This window comes from Aotus nancymaae, unplaced genomic scaffold (assembly GCF_030222135.1).
Source record: "Aotus nancymaae isolate 86718 unplaced genomic scaffold, 86718_ANA_hifiasm-v0.15.2.pri h1tg000002l, whole genome shotgun sequence".
NCBI classification, from domain to species: Eukaryota; Metazoa; Chordata; class Mammalia; order Primates; family Aotidae; genus Aotus; species Aotus nancymaae.
In genome coordinates, this window is record NW_026988413.1 from 4,315,769 (window position 1) to 4,339,239 (window position 23,471).

The 23,471-nt window shown below is 46.2% G+C and overlaps 1 protein-coding gene across 5 annotated transcripts in view; it reads right to left on the reverse strand.

Moving 5' to 3' along the window:
* The window catches only part of DPP6 (dipeptidyl peptidase like 6), a 1,138,230-nt gene that overhangs the window by 160,899 nt on the left and 953,860 nt on the right, over positions 1 to 23,471 (reverse strand). For all 5 annotated transcript variants that reach the window (XM_064368693.1, XM_064368763.1, XM_064368675.1 and 2 more), the window contains exon 8: positions 11,861 to 11,981. In XM_064368693.1, the coding sequence (XP_064224763.1) occupies positions 11,861 to 11,981 (121 nt within the window). The remainder of the gene's footprint in view (positions 1 to 11,860; positions 11,982 to 23,471) is intronic.

A 23,471-nucleotide genomic window follows, 5' to 3' on the forward strand; every position in this document is an offset into this window, starting at 1 on the left:
TCACAATGAATGCGTAATTTAAAAGATAGAAAAATACAGCCACTGAAAATCATAAGTTATTTATCAAAATCTCTCAAGAGTAGGTCATTAATTGTAAGGACATTTATTGAGACCACTGAGAATTCTTCCTGTACCTTTAGGGAACATCTTCCCTTCAGATTTATTTCTGATTTTCACAAGACCAGGTAGATCACCTCTTCATCTTGAATTAAAATACTCAATAACCTCCCTAAAATATCAACAAAGCCTCTACTGGATTTTCAAATGTAGATTTGGCTTTGGTTCTGAGAACCAGAGGTTTGCAGTTAACCTGCTTCAGTGCCACACAGCCATGCCGAAGCCGCCGTCACTGTCCCCTGGGACACTGCTGTGAATCCCATGCAGTTTGAGGGCTGTACACTGGGAACCATATTCATCAATTTACAGGCTCCACAGAGACGCCAAGAAGGAAGCGAGCTTATGGCAAGGTGCATGTGACAATTAGAACCTTCTCATTGGAGACATGGTGAGGACTAATGGTTCTCATGGCTCCCCTGGCTGTTAAAAGTTACGTGTGAAATGATAGAGTTTGCAGCAATAAAAAGTGACACACCCGAGCTTTCTTGGAACACACTTCCCAAGTTGGCATATCGGTGGTCCAGTCGGGGACACGGCATTTCTATTTGCGGCTCATTCGCGAACATCATTTGTGATCCGGGCTGACAATGACTCTCCCATACTCCCCGTCTCTCACAGCAGCATACCAACTGGATGGAGCCCTGGCGTCCTCTCAGCTGCCCTGGATGGCTGCCTGCTTTCTGAACCTGACTCTCTGACCTTCCCATTGATTCTGAGATTCCCCAGCATCCCTCTAGATAATTCCTCTTCTGCTTTGGACACCAAACTTGTGGCCCATTGTTGGCAAGAAGGCTGCCCAGATGTGGGGGTCTTCAGTCCTGTCTCCCAGACATGTCTGGCTTCCTCCTCTTAAGACCAGTTGCTCAATGCTACTTCCTAGAGCCCTGGCGGGACCTTATGAGGTGTTCTGGACAATGAGTCATGCGTAGAAGTGCCAGGATCATTTCCAGGCCAAGCATTTATTCCCCGGCTTGTCTCCCTTCAGAACACTCCCCTGTCTGCTAGTGTGGCGGCGATGCCTAAGAGGGTGGTCCCGGAAGCCTGGGAGCTTGAGTGACCATGCAGGGAAGAGCCCCACTGTCTCCCCATCCCTGATATAGAGTGGGCTTGAGTGATCTCCGACAAGAAATACACTGCTGTTTTAAATCAGAGGTGGTGTTCCATTTGCTTTTGCTTGTTTTTTGCTACCCACAACGGGACCTAGCCTGTTCCTACAAGCACATCTTCCTGCTAGCCTTGTTCTGATCAGGCTCATGTTCGAGGTTTAGGGAAGGGAATGCTGGCTGTAAAGCCTGAGTTCATTGTGGTCTCTGGTCTTAGCACTGAACTTCACAGAAAATTCTCAACCAAGTGTCTAATATTTCCTCTTTCCAAAGCTGTATTCATCAAGCAGGGCCCCTCGCTGTCGCTCTGAGGCTTCTGCTTAAATATTCCAAAAGCAGAATATTGTTCCTTCTTCGCTGTGTACTACTGTCTCACTCCAACTTCCCCCAGATAATTTTTCAGCCAAGAAATGTGGGCAGAATATTCCGGGATTGACTAGGATAACTCCCCCATCACCACAGCTGAATGCTTTATTTATTTCCCAGTTTAAATTGCAACTCACTGGCTGGAGAACTCCTAGGGTACAGATGTAATCCGATATAAAATTAATTAAATAGCAAACCGACTGGTCACCATGGCAATTAGGAGGGTGGTGGGAATAAGCACCAGAAACAGGGAGCCACGAAGAGGAAGATTTGGAGCAGGAAGTCTCTGTCAAGTTTCTCTTGGGAGAAACCCAAGGGCCAGGAGAGCAGTCACCCCTTTTATGTCCTCTTTGCTGGGGGGCCCTGGAGATGTTGTACTTGGATGTGTATAGGACTGACCTTCCAGTCAAAAAATACCTCCTCCTCTTCCATGGTAGATTCTCTGTGCTGGACACACAGACGTCGGAGACTTTGCCGTATCTGAGACTCCATCCACCACAGCCAGAGGAACGTGAGAAGAAAGCTGATTCTCAGCAGACATCCCACATGCACATGCAAATATGCAATTAACATGCTGTCAGTTTCTTACGGTTCCAGCGTAATATTCCTCTGCCTCCTCAGAAGCGCTCTCATTTAACTTTGCGACAATTCTTTGAGGAAGGTGCCTGAACTTTTATCTTCCAGACGAGGAAACTGAGGGTCAGACAGTGTTCTCGATCTGGTCACCGGGCAGCTGGATGGCTCACAGAGGGCTTAAAACCAGGTCTATTGGGCTCTGAAATCTGTGCCATGAGACGTGCCTTTCACAACACAGACGGCTCAAGCCTGGAGTGTCGAGCAGACACCCCTAGAGGATGCCCCGCTCAGAACCTGAGTATGGACCCAAGCCAAATTTCACAGGCGAGAAATTAAAGCAACTTATATGCAGCAGGAAAGTGGTTAGCAGCTTCAGGCAGCCTCCCTACTGGCTGTTTGTCCACAGAAAGGCCACTTACTAGTTTCCACAGCTGTGCCACAGGATAAGGGAAGAGTTGACCCTCTGTGTCTAAAAATTCCCCATCTCTAGACCCTCCACCAAATGCAGATAAAAAATATTAAAGAAAAAAATAACAGTATGTAATAAAAAATATTACAGATAAAAAATACAGCATATCAACTATTTATATAGCCTTTGCATGGTGTTAGGTATTTATAAGTGATCTAGAGATGACTTAAAGTATCCCGGAGGTGGCAGGCATATGCTAAGCCATGTCACATAAGGAACTTGAGCATCCTCAGACTTTGGTATCTGAGTGAAGAGGAGTGAGCAGCAGGGTTCCTGGAACCAGGCTCCTGAGGATACCAAGGGACACCTGTAGAGCTTTCTTCTTAGGGCTCGTAAGAGATTACAGAAGTTTGTTTATGTAAGGCCTGGCACGGAAGAAAGACTCACTGAAAGTTAGCTACTGCTATCTCGACTCTATTCATTCAGTATGCAAACTAGGACTTATCATTAGTTCAGGTGGTCTAGCATCTGATGAGCTGTGATCCTGTGCCCCTGGGCTCCCAGTAAGACCACGTGCTTGCCACCCTTACTTCAGCTTTCTCCTTTATCCTTGGGAATAAAAAGTGAAACTCATAATTTTTCTGCTGACGGAAGTTGGTGGAAATGGAAATTCTGACGAGAGTGATCAGGGAGGAACAATGTGACTTTCTTGCGGAGGTTTCTAGAATATACAACTTTCTCTCTGTGAATTAACTCATTCAACAGTATTTTCTGGACATTTATTAAGAACTCAGATATTCACTTGGTGTTATGGGAAACATAAAATACAGTTCTTGACTTCAAGTCACTAGATTTATTTGGAGAGGCAAAATTTGAAATAATTGGTTGTCATTACAACAATCTTGATTCAGACGACAAGAGCTGGAAGAACTCAGACATGGTGTCAGCAGCCTCGTCTGTGAATGTGATGACTGGACCAATAGGGACTGGCATGCTATGGCTTTGGGGCCAAATCTAGCTTGCTGCCTCCTTTGCATAATCTGACAGCTCAGAATTGGTTTTGTGTTTTCTAATAGTTGGTAAAAAAGAACATTTAATGACATCTGAGAATTACATGAAATTCAAATTTCACTGTCCACAAATAAAGTTTATTGGAACACAGCCATGCCATTTGTTGCTTATGGTCTATGGCTGCTGCTTTACTTCAGCAGCAGGCTTGAGCAGTGGCAAAGAAGACCTTATGTCCTGCAGAACCTAGACTCTGTTACCTGGCTGTTTACAGAAACAGTTTGCCGACTGCTGGACTCAATGACTGCTAACGTCCATGTGAGCTCCAACACTCCCTCCTTCTGTGATTAGAGAATCATTAGCCATGTGATATTCTTTCAAGGAAACTCAGATGAACATAGGTGAGTGAGAGCAGACACTGTGTTGCTACAGCAGGAAGAGAGTAGTCTACTCATGACTGCGGAGACAGAGAGATGGTGCATTAGGATGTGCTGGTGTTTCCTGGACACCTACCTGGGTTTAAAGTTTGGAGCGGAGGCAGCCATGATGCCATGATTGCTATGCTGAGAGCAGGGGGTGGGAGGGGAGGGTCTGCTGGGACCCAGGATCAGGTGAGGCACAGATGCAGTTGGACCCAGGGGGCTAAGACGACCTTGGCAGCCAGCCCGACCTACCCATGACAATCACAGTCTATGTTATGCTCCTGACATTTTCATTTCCTGCCTTAGAACACTGTTTTCATGTCGATCCTTGCAGAAATCTAGAAACCCAGAAATCTCTCACAGGTTCAGAGAAGCACAGAAGGAATGGACCTCTTAGGCTGTCTCAGCCGTTTCCTGGTCAGAGCGGACTGAGTTTCTACTGAACAGCTTTTGGCTTTTCCTCCTTGCCTCTCCACAAGGTAAAATTCACGTTCGTCAAGTCAAGATCATTAATACTTTACAGAGTTGCAGACTAGGGCTAGACAAGGAAAATACTCATTGCAGTTACATTAAATCCCCAAAGCATTCAGCCTCCTGCTCAGAAAGACTGCTGTTTGGTTTAGCCAACGCTCCATTGCACAGTACCTCATAGGTCTGATAGCTTCGCCAGTCACTGATTACATTTTAGATATTTTCATCAGTCCTTTTACTCACATATCCTCCCTTAGAAATTATAGATGAAGTGGAATGTAATTTTTTTAAGTACTCAATTTTTGTAAGAGATCACGAGGCATAATTTTTACCAAGTCACGAGAACTTTGGGGCTCATAAGGAAACCAGCTGTGTCTCTGTCAGGCATCAGTGGCAAATAAGAGTGGGATTTCAGCCTGGGGAGTCTAAACGTGGACAGAAGGCTCTTGAAGAGGTGTTCAACAGTGTTTCTAGGACGACTGGGAACTCACAGTGCATTTTTCATGTAACATACTATAGATAATTTATGAGTGAATAGAACTTAAGAGTCTTCAACACTGACAGGTATCATCAATTACACATTAACGCTCCTGATTCCTGACAATGCAGATGAAACAGCAGAGCAGGTACCACTTATTTTACCGAGTTTGGGAAATTACAAGGTAAGACAGTCGTAGTTGAACGACCAATACTGAGAGTTGACCGGTTCCAGGCACTGTGCTAAGAGCTCTATGTGTATTAGCTCATTTTAATTTCCTCTGTGACCTTATGGAGCATATACTGCTGTTATCTTTGTTTTCCAGACAAGGCAGCAGAGACACAAAGAGGTGAAATATTCATCCAAGTTCATACAGCTTTTACATGGTGAAGCTTTTTTTTAAACACAGGCACCATCACTACAAAGACTCTGCCCTGCTCTTCCACAAAGGAGCGTTGTCAAGCAAATCACAAGTTTTTGCCAATTTACTGATAGCGATGTCTGTGTCTAACCAAACATTTCCCATTATGCAAATAAGAGATGTAATCAACGTGAGGTCCAAAGAACTACAAATCTACGGTTTAAATAGTAATGTACATATTTGAACATCATTCTAATTCTCATTGTACTTATTTAAAAAATATCTTTATGGCCACTACGATGTATGACGGGTGTAAAAATCCACTTTGATCTACTACCTGGGAGCAGTTTGCTAGCAGCCGAAGTGCCCTAGCCAGGTGCTTCAGAGGCAGTTAATATTTGAAGAACCCAATCAAGAATCTACACTGCAGGGGGCCTCTGTAAGCACCTCAAATAACAGTCTCCAAATGTATGTCAGGGAGTTTTAAAAACAGCATGAGTGGCTGGGCTCAGTGGCAGGCTCCTGTAGCCCCAGCTGCTCAGGAAGCAAAGGCAGGAGCCCAGAAGTTTGAGGCCAGCCTGGGCAACATAGCGAGACCCTGTCTCTAAAGAAAAGTAGCAGAAGCAGCACTAGAAATGCTTTCTTAGGTCAGAAGATGGTGCGCTAGATTCTCTTCATCTGCATCTAACAGTTCAAGGCTGCTGCTCTCACTGAAGATTGTACCCGTTACTGACGGTCACAGCTGGCTCTGGTCCGTTCACAACACGCAGGAAACAGGTGCTCAGCGCACTGAGTATCAACGTGACACGAGGCACACAAAGTGTACAAATTATCTAACGTCATGAATGTAATTAAAGCCAACAGGCAAGTTTCACTGAAATGTTACTTTTACGTAGGTTTGTTCTGCTTTCATGGGATGTAGAGTTTACGGGAATCTGGATGAACGAAGAGCTCCCTTTTCTTTCGGTGAATGTTTCCTGAGGAAAACAGGCCCTGAGAACCATTCCACGATCCCCAGAAGTGCTTTAGTTTAATAATGCTTTTTCTTCCATGACAGTGTGAAAATCCACGTTGACCTACGACACTGTACCACTGCTAGTCCTACAGGCTCTGTACCTCCTTGAATACTCAAGATAACAAAGCATGGAACTGCACCACCCGAAACCTCATTAACTCCAGTGTATCTGCCTGGGGCCCACCTGACCTTTTGCTGGTGCCTCTTGGAGCACTTCACTGGAACAGAAAACTATTAGGTCATGAGTGCTGACTCCATAAAGAGGCTTTGAGAAACTGTAAAGCCGGCCTTGCCTCACGCTGGTCTGGCAGTCCCTGGACATGGGCAGGACACACAGATGGAGAGTCACGGTCACACCACCAGGGTTTGGCGCTCATCAGGCAGGACTGAGAGGCCTCGCTTAGGAAAGGCTCTGCCCCTTGTACAGCAGGCCTGACTACATCACAGACGAGATGAGTTCCAACTCAGGATGTGCTTATCCTCTCTCCAGCAACAGCTGTTCTAGAAAGAGCTCCTTTCTGGCCAGATGAGCCACCTCCTCACTTCCTCCATGCTGGCCACCCAGTGAAGGCAGCAGTTAGTGTGGGAGAGTGGAGACAGTCTCTCTGAGGGGCTCCCAGGTAGGTGGAACCAGGATGGTGGCACCCTGGGGACTGCGGCAAGGGCTGTGACCGGGAGGAGGGGGCCTCAGGAGTCAGGGCAGGGCTGCAAAAAATGGGGAGGGTGCCACGGAGTCCAGGGGAGGACGGTGGACTGGGCAGGGTGGAGTAGAAGTGAGTATTTTTGGCAGGAGACTTCTCACCGGCCACTGCTTATCAGGGGCTACCTGACTGCATGGGTCCTAGAACCACACAAGGGGAACTAGTGCCAGGGGCAGCTTCAAGTCTCATCTAACATGATTCCTGCTGACGTGAACGGGGAAATGCTTCGTGCCAAACTGGGTCTCCTGAGCTGTTCACATTTTTCAAGTACCTCTATGTTCTGGACTAGTTAAGAAAAATCCAGCCCTGGAATTTCATCCATGCCAAACCGGATGTGAAATAAATTCCCTTTGGGCCCTTTTCTCACTTTCCCTGTGCTCACGGGCTGATGACTCCAGGCTGAGCTCTATAAATATCTTCTCGAGTTCATCATCCCCCACTCTACCTCCACTGCCTGTGAGGGGATGAGATCTTTCATATACATGAGGAAAGATGTCGCCCTCCTGTGACCCAAATATGTTCCAGCTTTCCACAGGGCTGTAAGTCACTCCATGATAATGGCACATCACTGAATAATTTATGCGTTTTGTATATGCTTATGCATATGACTGCTTTGGCAGTAGAATTATGGATGACTCATTGTTTAGCTGAAACATTAATAACTTAAAGTCATTATTAGCAAATTATTGGCCAAAAATTCTGTGCTGTCCCATTATAGCTCATGCATATGATGATAATGAAGATGAGCTAAGAGTAATTTATCAACAAAGAGTGGCAACTGGAAACACAACCAGCCCTGTAACAGCAGTAACAAAGAACCTCCATCAACACTTGGAGAATTCCAACTCTTTGTTCACAGGCCTACATGCTAGTAACTTTGCAAAATTACTAAGACTTGCATCAAAGTGCAATTTCTTAACAGAACACTCACTCACAGTCCTCAAAATCTTCACTAACATCTTACTTTTCGTTTATGAATAAACAAACTTTAATAAACTTTAAAAAGTTGTAGGACTCTATTAAGCGGTCTTTAGTTTTATATTAAAATCAAAATTCCATGTACTTTTATGACATTTTCCCAGAAGAATAAAATGAAGATATGCATTTTGCTTACCAAAATCAGTTTGTGACCACCATAAGCCAAAGGACTCTCTTTAGAGAATCAGCAAGACAGACACACTGAGTTCACAGCCAGTGCTAAGTTCACAGCCAACGATGAGTTCACAGCCAGCGCTGAGCTTGCATTCTGGCGTGTGGGCAACTGCTTCAGCAAAATGGAGCTTTCCCTGCTTTGTGTGTTCAAACCTAGGTCAAGGGATGGAGACTCCCAGCAGCCTCCATGGGGCTCCCACCTCTTCTCTCCCTCAGTCTCCAATATTTTGAAATGTTTTATATGTTTAAGATCCTTTCTAGGAAACAAGTCAATAAGGCATTTTTCTGCCAACAAGCTATGGACTGCAGTGGCTGTTTCCCACACACACAGCTTGGCTTCTTAGAACTAACATCTCCAAGTGAATCAGCCCCTCTGCAAATGCTTTAGAATATTTTCATTCTAATCTCCCCCATCCCTGAACTTTTTTAAAGGAAGAGTCTGGAAGTGAAACAATTAAGTCACTGAGTAGGCAAAAGCAATCATCAAAGTTTACTTTCCCATTATTAAAAAAGAAGCAAGATTCCCCAGGGCTCCTGTGCTCCCAACTTCAGAAATCAAAGCGTCAGCATATAAACCTTCCAGGGAACAACACTAAGTAGATTAGGCTGCGACATCAACTGTGATAGATTTAAAATATTTAGGGCTTTGTTATCACATCAACACAATTTTGTGTAAATGCCTTGAAGAAAAAAGTCCTTTCAATGGATTTGCTAAAGCACAAGCTTAACTTGAATGATAAAGCAATGAACTTTTTATTTTATTAAGAAGATACTAAAAGAGATATTTTAAATTTCCTGGTTATGGAATTTTTAGGGAGATTAGTCCCTGAGAATGCCTAAGCTCTTGCAGCCAATATTGTAGGGGCCCTTCCTCTTAGGGGCAGGGGACACACCTTGGGTCATTATTATTTGCACTGATCTCTCTTGAATTTTCAGGTCAGACAATTTCTGCCCTGTGGCAGAATGACCACCTGAGGAACATGGCCTTGAGACCTATGCCTTTCTTTCTCTTTTTTAAACATTTTTTTCCTTTGTGATAAAAACAGTAGTAACAAATAGTTACAATAATAGTAATAGCTACATAAATTATTATCATTAAGTTATTTGTATTGTTGTAAGAAAAACAGCAGCAACTGTCCTTTGCTGACCATGCTGTGTGCTGTGTGTGTTCCACTCAAAGTCTCACACAGTCCTCAGAAAGTGTAGTGTTGAGGGCATTCTTCCTACGTACAGATGAGCATGTCGAGGTCTGTGGAGTGGAAGACCTTTGTCATGTCCCGTGACCGGGCCAGGTCTCCTCCCTGGGTCCCTACAGTTCCACAGCCTTACTTTGAACCACTCATGTTCTGATCTCTAGCCCCGGGGTTCCCTTCCCTATCCAGATACTGAGCCCATCTCACACCGAAGCAAAAGAGCTGTTAGTGAGATCTCAGATGTCAGGGAGCAAACAGGACTCAGTTTTCTAGTGGCTCCCAGGTATAAGGCCTTTTTCTCTCCCCAAGGGCAGCACTCATGGGGCTTTAGAGTCCTCACTATCAACAGTCTCCTGAGTCCAGGGGGCAGGTCAGCTCCATAGGCACAGGGATTGCACCCCGGGCAGAGGTGCAGCTCCTCTGGAGTTTCCCTGTGTGCTGCTGGCTGTGCCTCTTTGGTGGAGCTGGGGACATCTTGGGGTATACCCTTTCTAGGGCTGTTTCTGCACAGAACAGGCATAACCACAGCAGACTGTGTCCCCTCTTTCATTCCAGTGGCTTTATCAGGGTGGCCAAGGACTCATGTGACAATAAAATCTCAGGGTTGAATCTCCTGGGGCTCAGAAGAAAACTGGACTCTTCAGCAGACTCTGAGAACTGGCAGCCACATCAGAATAAACACGGGACTTCCAAGGTGACCACACAGGCAAGGACAGCCTCAAGTGGATGCCTGGGTTCCAGTAAGTCTGTTAGAAAATGAGCTGCTTAGAATCCAGTACCATGGCAGTCTCTGGAAGACAGACTTAGGGAAAAAGCCCTTGAAAAGGGACTGAGGGAATTTTCTAGACTGATGGAAATGGCCTATGTCTTCACTGGGGCGATATCGCATATACATTTGCCAAACTCATCAAACTGTCCTTATAATGTGCATTTTATTGTGTACAAATTATACCTCCATTTAAAAAAATTAAAAATCAAGTCATAGAACTTTATGGCTTCAGTGAAATTATGCTAGGAGGTAACACTAAGCTTGCATATCCATCTGCTTCATAATTTATGATACATAAAGCCACTAAAGTGCAGAATCTCAGCCTGAGACATGCACAGCACTTGGAGAAAGTGATACTGGCTTGAGAAAGCACCCAGAATCTCCCTGACCCTCCCCTGACTCAGCCTAACAGGGTGAGTTATTGCTGTGACCACACAGTCTCAGGCCAGGAGGCTGAGAAGAGCTTGGGTTATTCATCGGTCTCATGCTGGAAAGCATATGCTTACTCTAGCTACATGCGGAATTTTAAAAAGGTAATTAGTTGTCCTGAATTTGAACAATGACTTTCCCCAATAAATATTCCTTACCCTTGTGTAAATGTGAGCCAATTACTTAACCTCACCATGTCATCTGCAAAATAGAACCTTGTCATGACAGTGCTATGAACTGAATGTCTATGACCCCCCAAATTTGTATGTTGAAGACTAAACCCCCAAGGTGATGGTGTTAGGAGGTGGTGGTTTTGGAAGGTGATGAGGTCATGAGGGTGTTGCCCCTATGAATGGGATTCGTGCCCTTATAAAGAGATAAAAAGACCAGAGCTCTCTCTATTCTGCCAGTGAGGACCTAAGAAGATAGCCATGTGCGAGCGAGGAAGAGAGGCCTCACCGGACACTGGGTCTGCCAGCACCCTGGTCTTGGACTTCCCAGACTCCAAAACTGTGAGAAATATATGTTCATTGTTTAAGCCACCTAGTCTGTAGAATCTTGTTGCATCTTGTTACAGCAGCCTGAACAAACTAAGACAGAGGGTGGGATGAAGTAACAGAAAACTAAATGCTTCCAACAGTGCCTGGCAGCTAATAGTAATCAACACCTGGTTGTTACTGTTATGATCAAGGGTCATGAGCATGGAGACAGAGTAACAAAGTTTAAGAAAAGAACTTCTCCCTCTGATTTCTAGTTACTTAATAATGTACAAAACAAGAGTCTTCTGGTGCCAAAGGCCAACCAGTGGTAGAAAACGTCCAGCAAAGCGGAGGCGCGCTCAGCAGCAAGTCACTCTGATGGAAAGATGTAAATCATTCTCTCTTTTCCAACTGTCCCCTTCCCAAGGCAAAACAAGGCACTCACGTCCCAGAGTGGGATAGAGTCATGTGCATCTGCAGTCCCTGAACGCTCCCGGAAGTCACCTCCTCACATAATAAATCTCCCATTAACAGGTCTCCTGCCCTTCAGAAAAGAATTGCAGGGCCCTGCAAAGCCCAAAGCCCGGCGCACCTGCCCCAAGTGAGTGTGTGACACTGCAGGCCCCTGAGAACAGCCTGATGCTCCTGAGAGCTCCAACAAAATCTTTGAAATTTTGCAAAATCTCAAGAAACTGGAGTTTAATTTACAGCCAAAGTCAAAGAAAAAAGAAAAAAAAAACCAACTTTAACATAGCAGCAGCAATGACAGCAACCACAAATCTTCCTTTCTTCTCCCCTCCACGTGTCTTACCTTCATACAGCCAGTCACTGAGGCCGTTGTAAATCACACCTTCCTTCCCAGTGGAGACCACGCGGATGGCCTGTTTCCCAACATGTGCACAGTAGTAGATATTGTTTTCAAAAATAAATATCTAATTTGGAAAGAGAAAAAAAGTATAGCATTAACCAAGGAAGTAGTTATAAATAGGTTGTTCTTAAAAAATCTGAACTCATCAGCCTGGTTTTTATTTTCCTGTTGTATTTATTAGATAGAACAAAGGCAGTCTCAAAATTCTTGGACGTCTACCCACCTCCAACAGAATATACATGTAAGGATCAATCAGAGGCTCAAACTCCACATTCTTTACCCAATGTCATCACTTACCATGACTGGACAATTTGCGGCCTGATACTTCTGGGTACTTTAACATTTCATATGGTTGGGATTTGTGTCCCACCCAAATCTCCAGTCAAATTGTAATCCCCAGTGTTGGAGGCCGGGCCTGATAGGAGGTGACTGGATCATGGGGTCAGATTTCTGCCTTGCTGTTCTCATGATAGTGAGGGAGTTTTCATGAGATTGTTTGAAAGTGTGTAGCCCACTCCTGCCCTGTGCTCTATTCCTCTTTCTCCAGCCATGTAAGTTGTAGCTGCTTCTCTTTCACCTTCTGCCATGATTGAAAGTTTCCTGAGCCCTCCCCAATTATGCTTTCTGTGTAGCCTGCAGAATCATGAGTCAATGAAACCTCTTTTTAAAATAAATTACCCAGTCTCAAGTAGTTCTTTATAGTAATGTGAGAATGAACTAATACAGAAACTTGGTACTGAGAGTGGGCCATTCTTACAAAGATACCTGAAAACGTGGAAGTGATTTTGGAACTGGAATAGGCAGAGGTTGGAACAGTTTGGAGGACTCAGAAGAAAACAGAAAGATGAGGGAAAGTTTGAAACTTTCTAGAGACTAGTTGAACGGCTGTGACCAAAAGGCTGATAGTGATACAGACAATTAGGTCCAGGCTAAGGCGGTCTCAGATGGAGATAAGGAACTTACTGAGAATGGCAGCCAACATAACTTTTGTTATGAATGAGCAAACAGATGACTGGAAACTGGAATTTATATTTAAAAAGGGAGGCACAGCATAAAAGTTTGGAAAATTTGCAGGCTGTGTGGTAGAAGAGAAAAACCCATTTTCTGGCAAAGAATTCAAGCTGGCTGCAGAAATTTGGATAAGTAAAAAGGAACCAAATGTTAATCACCAAGACAATAGGGAAAATGGCTCCAAGGCATTTCAGAGACCGTTGAGGCAGCCCCTCCCATCACAGGCCTGGAGACCTAGGAGGAAGGAATGGTTTTGTGGGCCAGGCTCAGCACTCTGCTTCTCTGTGCAGCCTTGGGACATGGTGCCCTGCATTATGGCCACACCAATTTCAGCCATGGCTAAAAGGGGCCAAGGTACAGCTCAGGCTGTTGCTTCAAAGGGTGCAAGCCCCAAGCCTTGGTGGCTTCCACTTGGTGTTAAGCCTGTGGGTGTGCAGAGTGTGAGAGTTGAGGCTTGGGAGCCTCCGCCTAGATTTCAGGATGTACGAAATGCCTGGATGTCCAGGCAGAAATCTGTTGTGGGGTGAAGCCCTCATGGAGAACTTTTCTGGGGCAGTGCAGAGGGGAAATGTGGGGTTGAAACCTTCACACAAAGACCCCACTGGGATACTGCCTAGTGGAGCTGTGAGAAGAGGGCCACTGTCTTCCAGACTCCAGAATGGTAGATCCACTGACGGCTTGCAGCATGCACCTAGAAAAACCCCAGGCACTCAATGCCAGCCTATGAAAGCAGCTGAGGAAGCTGAACCCATTAGAGCCACAGGGCAGAGCAACCCAAGACCATGGGAGCCCACTCCTTGTATCAGCGTGCACTGGATATGAGTCGTGGAGTCAATGGAGATCATCTTTGAGCTTTAAGATGCCTGCCCTGCTGGGTTTTGGAGTTGCATGTGGCCTGTAGCCCCTCTGTTTTGGCTGGTTTCTCCCATTTGGAATGGAAGCATTTACCCAATGCCTGTGTGCCCACTGTATTTTGGAAGTAACTGTCTTGCTTTTGATTTTACAGGCTTATAGGCAGAAAATACTTGTCTTGTCTCAGATGAGACTTTGGACTTGGACCTTTGTGTTAATGCAGGAATGAGTTGAGACTTCGGGGGACTGTTGGGAAGGCATGATTGTATTTTGAAATGTGAGAAGGACAAGAGATTTGGGAGGGGACAGGAGTGGAATAATATGGTCTGGATCTGTGTCTCCATCCAAATCTCATGTCAAATTGTAATCCCCAATATTGGAGGTGGGGCCTGGTGGGAGGTGACTGGATCATGGGGGTGGATTTCCCCCTTGCTGTTCTTGGGATAGCGAGTGAGTTCTCATGAGATCTAGTTGTTTAAAAGTGTGTAGCACCCCCCCAACTCTCTTTCTCTTGCTCCCCCATGTAAGATGTGCCTGCTCCCCCTTCCACAATGATGGAAAGTTTTCTGAGGCCTCTCCAGCCATGCTTCCTGTACAGCCTGCATAACAGTGAGCCAATTAAACCTCTTTTCTTTATAAATTACCCAGTCTCAGGTAGTTTTTTTATAGCAATGTGAGAATGGACTAATACAATATCAAGTTGGATTATTTTAGCAATCCAGTTTTTCCTAGCATAAGATTGATGGGCTGGGACACTGTAGATCTGGGTTTTATTCATTCAACAACATTTATTAAAAATTATGCAGTGGGCACCTACTCTGCATTCATGGGGGAACACAGGGGTAAATAGGTGAAAACTCCAATGTCCCTTTACTCTAATTACAATCTGTAAAGAGGCCAGACTCTAAACAGGACATGGTCTGATAGGGAACAATGTGGAGTTTTGGAAACAGAAAATGGAACTGCCTAACTCAGGCAAAAGGCCAAGCAAGGCCTTCTTCAGAAAGTTATTGAAAAAAGTTATTACTGTGATAAAATATACATCACATACAATTTGCCATTTTAAGCCTTTTAAGTGTGCAGTTCAGTGCCGTAAGTACGCTTACATTTTTGTGCAACCATCACCACCATCCACCTCCAGAGCCTTTCCATCTTCCCAAACTGAAACTCTGTCTCTGTTAAATACTGTTATAACTACCCGTCCTTCTCTCAGCCCCTGGCACTCCCACTCTACTTCCTGTCTCTAGGGGTCTGACAACTCCAGGGACCTCATACAAATGGAATCATGCAGGAGGGGCAAGAAAGGACACTCAGGAGGCCAGAAGCCAGCTCCTGGAGGGTCTGCAAGCCACACTAAGGTATCCCAAAGGCAATGGGAAGTCCCTGACAGAAGTGAGAGTAGGAGGCAATGTGTTTACACTCAAGTCTCCTGAAGATGAGTATGGAGGCAGATGGTGTGGCAAAGAGAAGGGAGCCAGGCCCCGAATGGGAGAAGGCGGTTGCCATCATCTGAGGAGCACTAACCATGGAGATGGAGGAGGACCAGCCAGTGAGTCTGCAAGAAGAACCTGTCGACCATGGGAAGTGACCTGAGGTCTGGAGCGACGTTGTGGGATGAGGCAAAGTTGCTCTCAAACTGTTCTCTTGGGTCACTGGGTGATGAAGAACCAGCTGCAGAGTTGGGGTACACTGGAAAATACTATAATTCTGACCTCAGGCAAGTCACCCCCTCTCTGAGGAGGAGCAGGAAGATGAACTACGTTGGTGGTTCTCAGATTCTGATGCATATTACATGGCCTGGGGAGCTTTTGAAAATCCTAATGTCCAGTCCACCAGCCCAATCCAAAGTCAGAATCTCTAGAAATGGAATCCAGGCATCAGCATTGTAAAGAAATATCCCCAGTGATTCCAATATGCAGTCAAAATTGAGAACCTGTGGCCCACAAACTACCTCATGTCTCCCAAAGCTCCTAAGCTATAAATTATCCTACACATCATACTATCCGGTGCATGGATCAGTGATCAATTCTGCCCTGGGTTTCCTGTCTCTCAACTCTCTGCCCACATCCCGATGGGAACCTCAGAACCTGATGCAGCCCAGACTGCAAACACCCAGTGTCTACAGAAATCGGGCATGCAGACCAAGAGCAGGGCCCAAACCAGCTGTTTCCTTTCAAGAAATTCTAGGAAAAATATTGCAGTATCATTTAAGAGGCTATGGAGAGACGGTATTTTGCATAATACAGAAAATAGCATGAATATGGAACGTTTTTTACTGAAAATAAGAAAAGGGCAGTTTCCCCGATTGTTTTCATGGAGGGATGGATCCAAAAGCAGAGGCAAGCACCCACTTTCTACTCAGGCCTCCTGGCTCTGCAAGGATTCACTTCAGCCAGAAATGAGTTGGAAAACTTCCAGAAACAAGTATACATCCTAATTTAATTTCAGCACCTGTTCTTATGAGCTTGCCTAAGGGTACGATGTATTACTAAGTTTTAGCTTTAAAAAAAAATGCATTGTAAGCTTACAATGAATTTGTGAATCAAATCAGACCATAGTCAATTATTATATTTTGAGTTAGTAAAGTTTGCTGTGATGGATATTAAATCATTTTTTTGCTTTGGCTTTACTTTTAGTGGAAGGAAAATGAATGAACAAGCTATAAAGAGTGTGTTTTGCTCTGAAGATCTTTCACATTTTCCTTTTTTTTTTGAGAGAGAGTCTCGCTCTGTCACCCAGGTTGGAGTGCAGTGGCTCAATCTCAGCTCACTGTAACCTCTGCCTCCTGGGCTCAAGCAATCCTTCCACCTCAGCCTCCCGAGTGGCTGGGACTATAGGTGCCAGCCACCACTCTCGACTAATTGTTGTATTTTTTTGTAGATGGGGTTTTGCCGTGTTGCTCAGGCTAGGTATCAAACTCCTAAGCTCAAGTGATCCACCCACCTCAGCCTCCCAAAGTACTGGGATTACAGGCGTGAGCCGCCGTACCTCACATTTTCCTTTTGATATTCAGATTAAGATATCTGAGGAAAAGAGGGTAGAAGCGTCAGGTTCTGCCTGTGGTTTTGCGATGCTCACCCCCAGGAGGCTGAGAAATCCTGGGTGCTGAGATGAAATATTGGGGTGAGTGGTTGAGTTTTCACTTTTTATCCACTATGCGCATGGCTGGCAGAGCAATCAGCCTCCTCTGAGTTTCTGAGATTCCTGTTCAAAAGGGGCTCGAAGCCTCCCTATGTGTGGCCTTTACTGTCTGGATTAGTTCACGTGCCACCCCAAGGCCTCACCCCACCCACTTGGAGCTGCTCACAACCATAGGCTGCCCTCACTCAACTCCCTGCCTCCTGCTGCTGCTGTCCCCAATTTATCTCATATGACGCAGTCCAGATATGTCTTTATGAAACACAGTTTTTCTAAAGCATTTTTAAAAAAATCTGAAATAACTTTCTGCTCACTTCAGAATAAAGTTTAAATCTTTAGTCTGCAACCCGATCAAGACATGACTTTCAGTCCTGCAGAAGTCACTGAGGTCCCATGATGCAGGGTTAGGGACATCACTGGTCCTAACCAGTGTGCATGGGAGTCCCCATTCACAGTGGGAATCTGGATCTACCCAGTTCAGTGTGCTCCAGGTTACACGATGGTGTCTATACCACGTGCTGGGAGCACAGAGGATGGCCTGGGCCAGCTGCTGGACTGTTATGTGCCTCAGTTTCTCCATTCGTCAGCAGAGATAATAATAAAACCTCATCTTTTGTTGTTGTTTTTGGGAGATAGGGTCTTCCTCTGTCACCAGGCTGGAGTGCAGTGGTGTTATCGTAGCTCACTGCAGCCTCAACCTCCTGGGCTCAAGCAATTCTCCTGCCTCAGCCCCCCGGGTAGCTGGGACCACAGGCACACACCACCACACCTGTTTTGTTTTGTTTTTTTTGGTAGAGATGGGGTCTCACTATGTTGCCTAGGCTGGTCTTGAACTCCTGACCTCAAGTCATCCTCCCGCCTTGGCTTCATGAATGTTGGGATGAGACGTGTGAGCCACTGCACCTGACCAATAGAACCTAATCTTAAATGGATGTGAAGAGCAAGTGAGTCAACCAACTCAAAGTACATAAAACAGAGCCTGGCCTGAAGTAAACGCTCAAACATCTGCTGCTTTTACTGTCTTTTATAAAAAATCCATTCTCTCTGAAGGGGTTAGAAGAGGCGTCACAGCAGGTGCCATCCGAGCTAGAACATTAAGGGTTAATGCTTTTAATTATGATCAGGTCTAACTTATCTATTTCCTTTTCTTTTATTTTTCATGCTTTTGGTGTCACAGCTAAAAATCCATCGCCAAATCCAAGGCCATGAACATTTCCCTCATGCTTCTGTGATTTTTACAGTTTTTGCTTATATTTAGGTCTTTGATCTATTTCGGGTAAATTTTTGTATGTATCAGGCAGACACTTCTAAAACACTTTACGAGCATCAACTCACTTAATCTTTAAAAATAACCCTGTGTGGCAGGTACCATTCCTGCTTTGTAGGTAAGACATGGGAGCACAGAACTGTTAAGTAACTTGCCCAACAGCTGGCGGGCCAGGGGTGGGGCTGGGATTGAAGCCAGGTTGTACGCGGCACTTAAACGCCTTGCCCAAGGTCAGCAGTTAACAGAAGAAGGACCCAGGTTCGGAACGTAGGCAGCAGGTTCCAGGATTTGTGGTCTCATGACTATGACATATTGCACCTTGATGGCAACTTGCTAAATAAGTGAAAGGTGTGATTGTTAACTGAAAACGCACCAGACCATAAACAACTTTGTGATCATAATGCCACCTCTCACATTTTCTTTCTCACCCAGAAGGAACCTGTTGCTGGAAACTCACACTCATGAGACCCACGCAGAAGAACCAGGTGGGGATGGAAGGATGTCCCACTGTCATTGTCACAGCCTGTCTCAGTAGACATGGCAGCCGCGGCAGCAGCTGGCCCCATTCTGCCCTCTTCTCGAGGCTTATTCAGGAAATAGTCTTGCCGGGAGCTCTGTGGTCAGCTCCCTGGTGACCGCTGGCTCACACTGGCAGGAGGCCCTTCTCACTGAAAGTTCCATCAGTCAAGAACCCTGTTGGCCAGCTCAAAACTTGCAGTCCTTTCTGGTGAAGGCACTGCCCACCCCTTTTTCAGGATGCCCTTTGCCCTATGGGCTCTGTGGGCACTCAGCCAGAACCTGCATCTGTGATGGATTCTGAGGCCTCAACTCAACTGTGGCAGTGGGGCCCTGCAGCTGGAGACGCTGTTGAAACGCCCAAACCCACCATCCACCGGAACCCCAGTCCTGCTGCAGCAGGGTGGTGGGGGGCTGCTATCCTGTGCGCTCTGCCGTCGGACCTCAGCTCCTTCTTCCAGAAAGCTTTTACGCTTATTATTATTTTTTTTTGTTTTTTTGTTTTTTTCCTTTTTGTGGAGAACGGGGTCTCACTATATTGCCCGGGCAGGCCTCGAACTCCTGGGCTCGAGCTGTCCTCCCACCTCTGCCTCCCTAAGAGCTGGGATTACAGGCATGAGCCACAGCGCCCAGCCCAGAAAGCTCTTACAAGGTAAATGCTCAGGTTTTCAAAACATATTCAGATGTACATGAGGCACAGGAGAATGAGGAAGTCTGCTTTGTGGTCCTCATGTGGGAGTGTCCAGCCCCCAGCAGCAAGCAATGGGGACGCTCACAGGCTTTTCCAGGACAGGCGAGACCACTGTCTCCACCTCCTCCACACTGCCCTGGCCCGGGAGCCCTGCCTGGAAGCTCTGCCTGCCAGTGGCCCCTCTCCTGGGCACGGTGCAGCTGTGTTCCCTCCTCAGTCCATCTATTCACTCTTCTCCTCATCCAAATGCTCTGTTTTCCCAGCCCCTATCCAGAACCTGGCCCCTTGTAAGCCTCTGCTCAGCTCCCAACCTTCCAGCAGGGAGCCTCTGCAATCTCCATCCATTACAGCCCTTCTGTGATGGTGCCGTCCTCCCGCCTCACCAACAAAACGGATCCCACGGGCCGAGAGGTTGTGGGAAGCAGGCGTGAGAGCTCGGGGGAGAGGATGAGGGAGGTCGGACATGGGCGCAGGATGAGGCCCGCTCTGCAGTCTGGTCCCTGGCACTCCCTGAAGGCCACAGACAGAGGCCTCCACGTTGATGCTGAAGCAATGTCCACTCAAGCACAAGTGAGCTCTTTTCAGAGTGAGGACAGTCGGCACAGCCTCGGGAGACTGCATTTCCTGCTTCTGCTGAACACTACACCACCGCGGCTGGGGGGACAGTGACCTGTGGAGGAGCAGCAGCGACTCCAGGCCAAGGGAGGCAGGGGAACCACGTACCGGGTGCCCGGCAGCCACGGAGGGCCCCGTCCAATGCCTGCCGGAAGCCGACTGTGAGGAGAGCCGACCCTTTATAAATATTTAGTAACCTCAGCAGACCTCACCAGTAGAGTGAGGTCTGTGTTGGGGCAGTGGACAAAGTCCTCAGCAGAGTGAGTTATATTAAGCATTCCCACTTTGTACGCAAGTTTCTTCTGTGGGTTCATCTGGTCTTCTCCACTGACTAGATTTCAAATTTTATGAGAGCAGGGTCCATGTGTCATTTTTCCTCCGTGTTCCAACCTTCCTTCCACTGTTGTGGCCATGGTACTTCTGCGTATCTTTAATTTCATGCACACTTGGAGGATGCACATTTTGCTGGCTTCCTGGCCCATACGGCCCACTTTGGATCCCCCAGATCCCAGCAGAACGTCATTGCTCTGGAGAGGCTGGGATGTAACCAAGCCAACCCTGGCACAGATAAGACCCGTGTGTAGTAAGCCCATCACTCACCCAGACACACCACCACACTATCACTCACGCAGACACGCCACCACAGTAGCCTCTGTACTCGAGTTTGGAGAAAAAGACTGAAGGAGTCTTAAGTGATGGGAGAAGGCTGCGATTCTCTGATTCACAACCAAAAAAGGAAACCTCTGGAAAGTAGAATATCTGGAATTTTTGAAAGAGCAAATGGGTAAAAGCCAGTAAGTCCAGAGATGTTGAGACACAAGAGGAGTGGTGCTGCTGAGCAGTGGCAGGGACGAAGAAGTTCCTGGATGTGACTCAAAGGCAGAGAGATAAAAGATCTTAAAGAAGAGGAAGTCTCACTTTGGGAGGCCGAGGCGGGTGGATCACCTGAGGTCAGGAGTTTGAGACCAGCCTGGTCAACATGGTGAAACCCCGCCTCTACTAAAAATACAAAAATTAGCTGGGTGTGGTGGTGGGTGCCTGTAATTCCAGCTACTCGGGAGGCTGAGGCAGGAGAATCACTTGAACCTGGGAGGCGGAAGTTGCAATGAGCTGAGATTGCACCAGCCTGGGCGACAGAGCGAGACAATGTCTCAAAAAAAATAAAAAGAAACCTGACACTGTACCACATTAAATAAGTACAATTATGATGTGTCACCTAAAAAGAAAATAAAGTTTTTAAAATGGCATAATATACTGGGCTATCTTGAAAACCAGTTTGGGCCATTTGGGGAAAAAAAATGTTCTCTTTTTGAGTAAATTCTGTCTGGAGCCAATCAACCCACGCATCTGTTTACCTGACATTTATTGGTCATTAAAGACACCACATTTGATCAGGCATGCACCTGCTCTCCTAGGTCCAGGAGCAGCACATAATATAAGGGGCAGCAAGCCATACCTGGGGGTGAAGAGGGAGGGCTTTAGAGGAGGGGCCTGGAGAATCCATTCGGCACCCACGAGGGAGAGCCGAAGGGAGAACTCTTCAGATGTCGGCACCCACGTGTGGAAAGGCTCACAGGTCTGATGCATTCAGGGGACTGCAAGGAGGCTGGAAGAGTTGTAAAGTACTAAGTGGGTAGGGACGCAGGGCGGTAAAAGACACAGCAAGAGTCGGGGACAGGTCAGGCTGTGGGAAGCCTTGTGTTCTGGGAAATTTGGGGCTTCATTTTCTTTGGGATGGGTAAACTTGGAAAGCAAAGTCATAGAAGAGCCAGATAATCACATTTGCATTTCAGAAATATCGCCGTGACGGCTGAGGGAAGATGGGAGGCAGAAGGCTGGAGGTGGGGAGGCCTAAGAAATAGTGAAAGAACAGACTAAGAAAATGAGATCTAAGAGAAGATGGATTTGAAAAAAAATTAGGAGCCAGAATCTACAGGGTGTGAGTGTGTGGTGGGGAAGAAGAAAGAAAGAAATACCATTTCTCATCCTCGTACCTAGGTGACAGAGTGGATGGGTTACTAAGAATTAAGATGGATGAGAAGAAGGAAAAGAAGGTTTGGAGAAGGAAGTCAGAGTAGGGTGTGGGCAGGTTGACCGTGAGATGCCTCTGAGACTTCCAGGTAGCTGCTCCATAGGCAACTGGAGGTCTGTGTTTAAAGAGAGACAGGAGACAGAGATGACAGGTTCATCACCGACGGATGACAGGCAAAACCGTGTTCTATACAACACAAAGTCCCCTAAACAAAGTACTTCTTGAGTAAAGGGTACAGCTGAGGGTGACAGCCGGGGAACATCAATTTACATCAGGGTGGACGAGGTTCCATTTGGCGTCAACACTCACACTGAAGTTCCTCACATTTGATGGCTGCAGGGTACCATTTGGGTTACTGCAGTCAAAATTGTCTGATAATTTAAGGGCTTAAAATAGCCTATCATAATCCCACTTCATCTGTATCACACTAGCAAGTGTTCCAATGATAAGGCTGGAAAATTGTACGAGTGTGTGATTCCTTGTCTGAAAATTATGTTGACATTAAAGTAGGCTTCAATGTACATTAGTTCAACAAATACTCCTTTTATAAAATGTTATCCTGGCTGGGCGTGGTGGCTCACGCCTATAATCCCAGCACTTTGGGAGGCCTAGGCAGGTGGATCATCTGAGGTCAGGAGTTCAAGACCAGCCAGGCCAACATGGTGAAACTCCAGCTCTACTAAAAACACAAAAATAAGCCAGATGTGGTGGCGGGTGGCTGTAATCCCAGCTACTTGGGAGGCTGAGGCAGGAGATTCGCTTGAACCTGGGAGGCGGAGGTTGCAGTGAGCCAAGACTACATCATTGCACTCCAGCCTGGGCAACAAGAGTGAAATTTCATCATAAATAAATAAAGTTATCCTGTTATTCCTTCTTCTTCTGATCCTATCAGGTAAAAGTGTGAGGGCCTCTGCTTGGGATTCAAAGCCATCACCAGCCTATCTCAAGTTATTTTCCGTCTTCAATTTCTTTCTGCCAGGCTCATCTCTTTGCTATTTTCCAAGTAAGCCCACTCAGTCCGCCCTCGGCAAGCCTCCTTGGGTCTTGCCCACGTCTGCTGTATAATGAGTGGCAGAGATCTCTCCTCCTCTTTGTGCCGTGTCTCTCTGGTTTCTCTGCCCTGGAGGTCTCTGGGCTTTTTCTGCCCTTCCTATCCACTTGGCCTTTGCTGCCATGTACAGCTTCCTCCTCTCCATATTTGTACATCTTTTCCCTGGTGCACTTTAGATCCCAGCAGAGCAAGGGCTGTGTCTCCTAATCTTTCCTTTCCCCGCTCTGCAACCTTTATAGGACTATATATATGGCAATACTCAATAAGCAAGGAAATATATTAGTTTTCAAACATAACTAGTTTGCAGAAGTCTTATTTTCTTTAAAATTTGCTTGGCCTTTTAAAATCAAGACCGTGTTTTTCCCTCTCATTTCCAGGCAT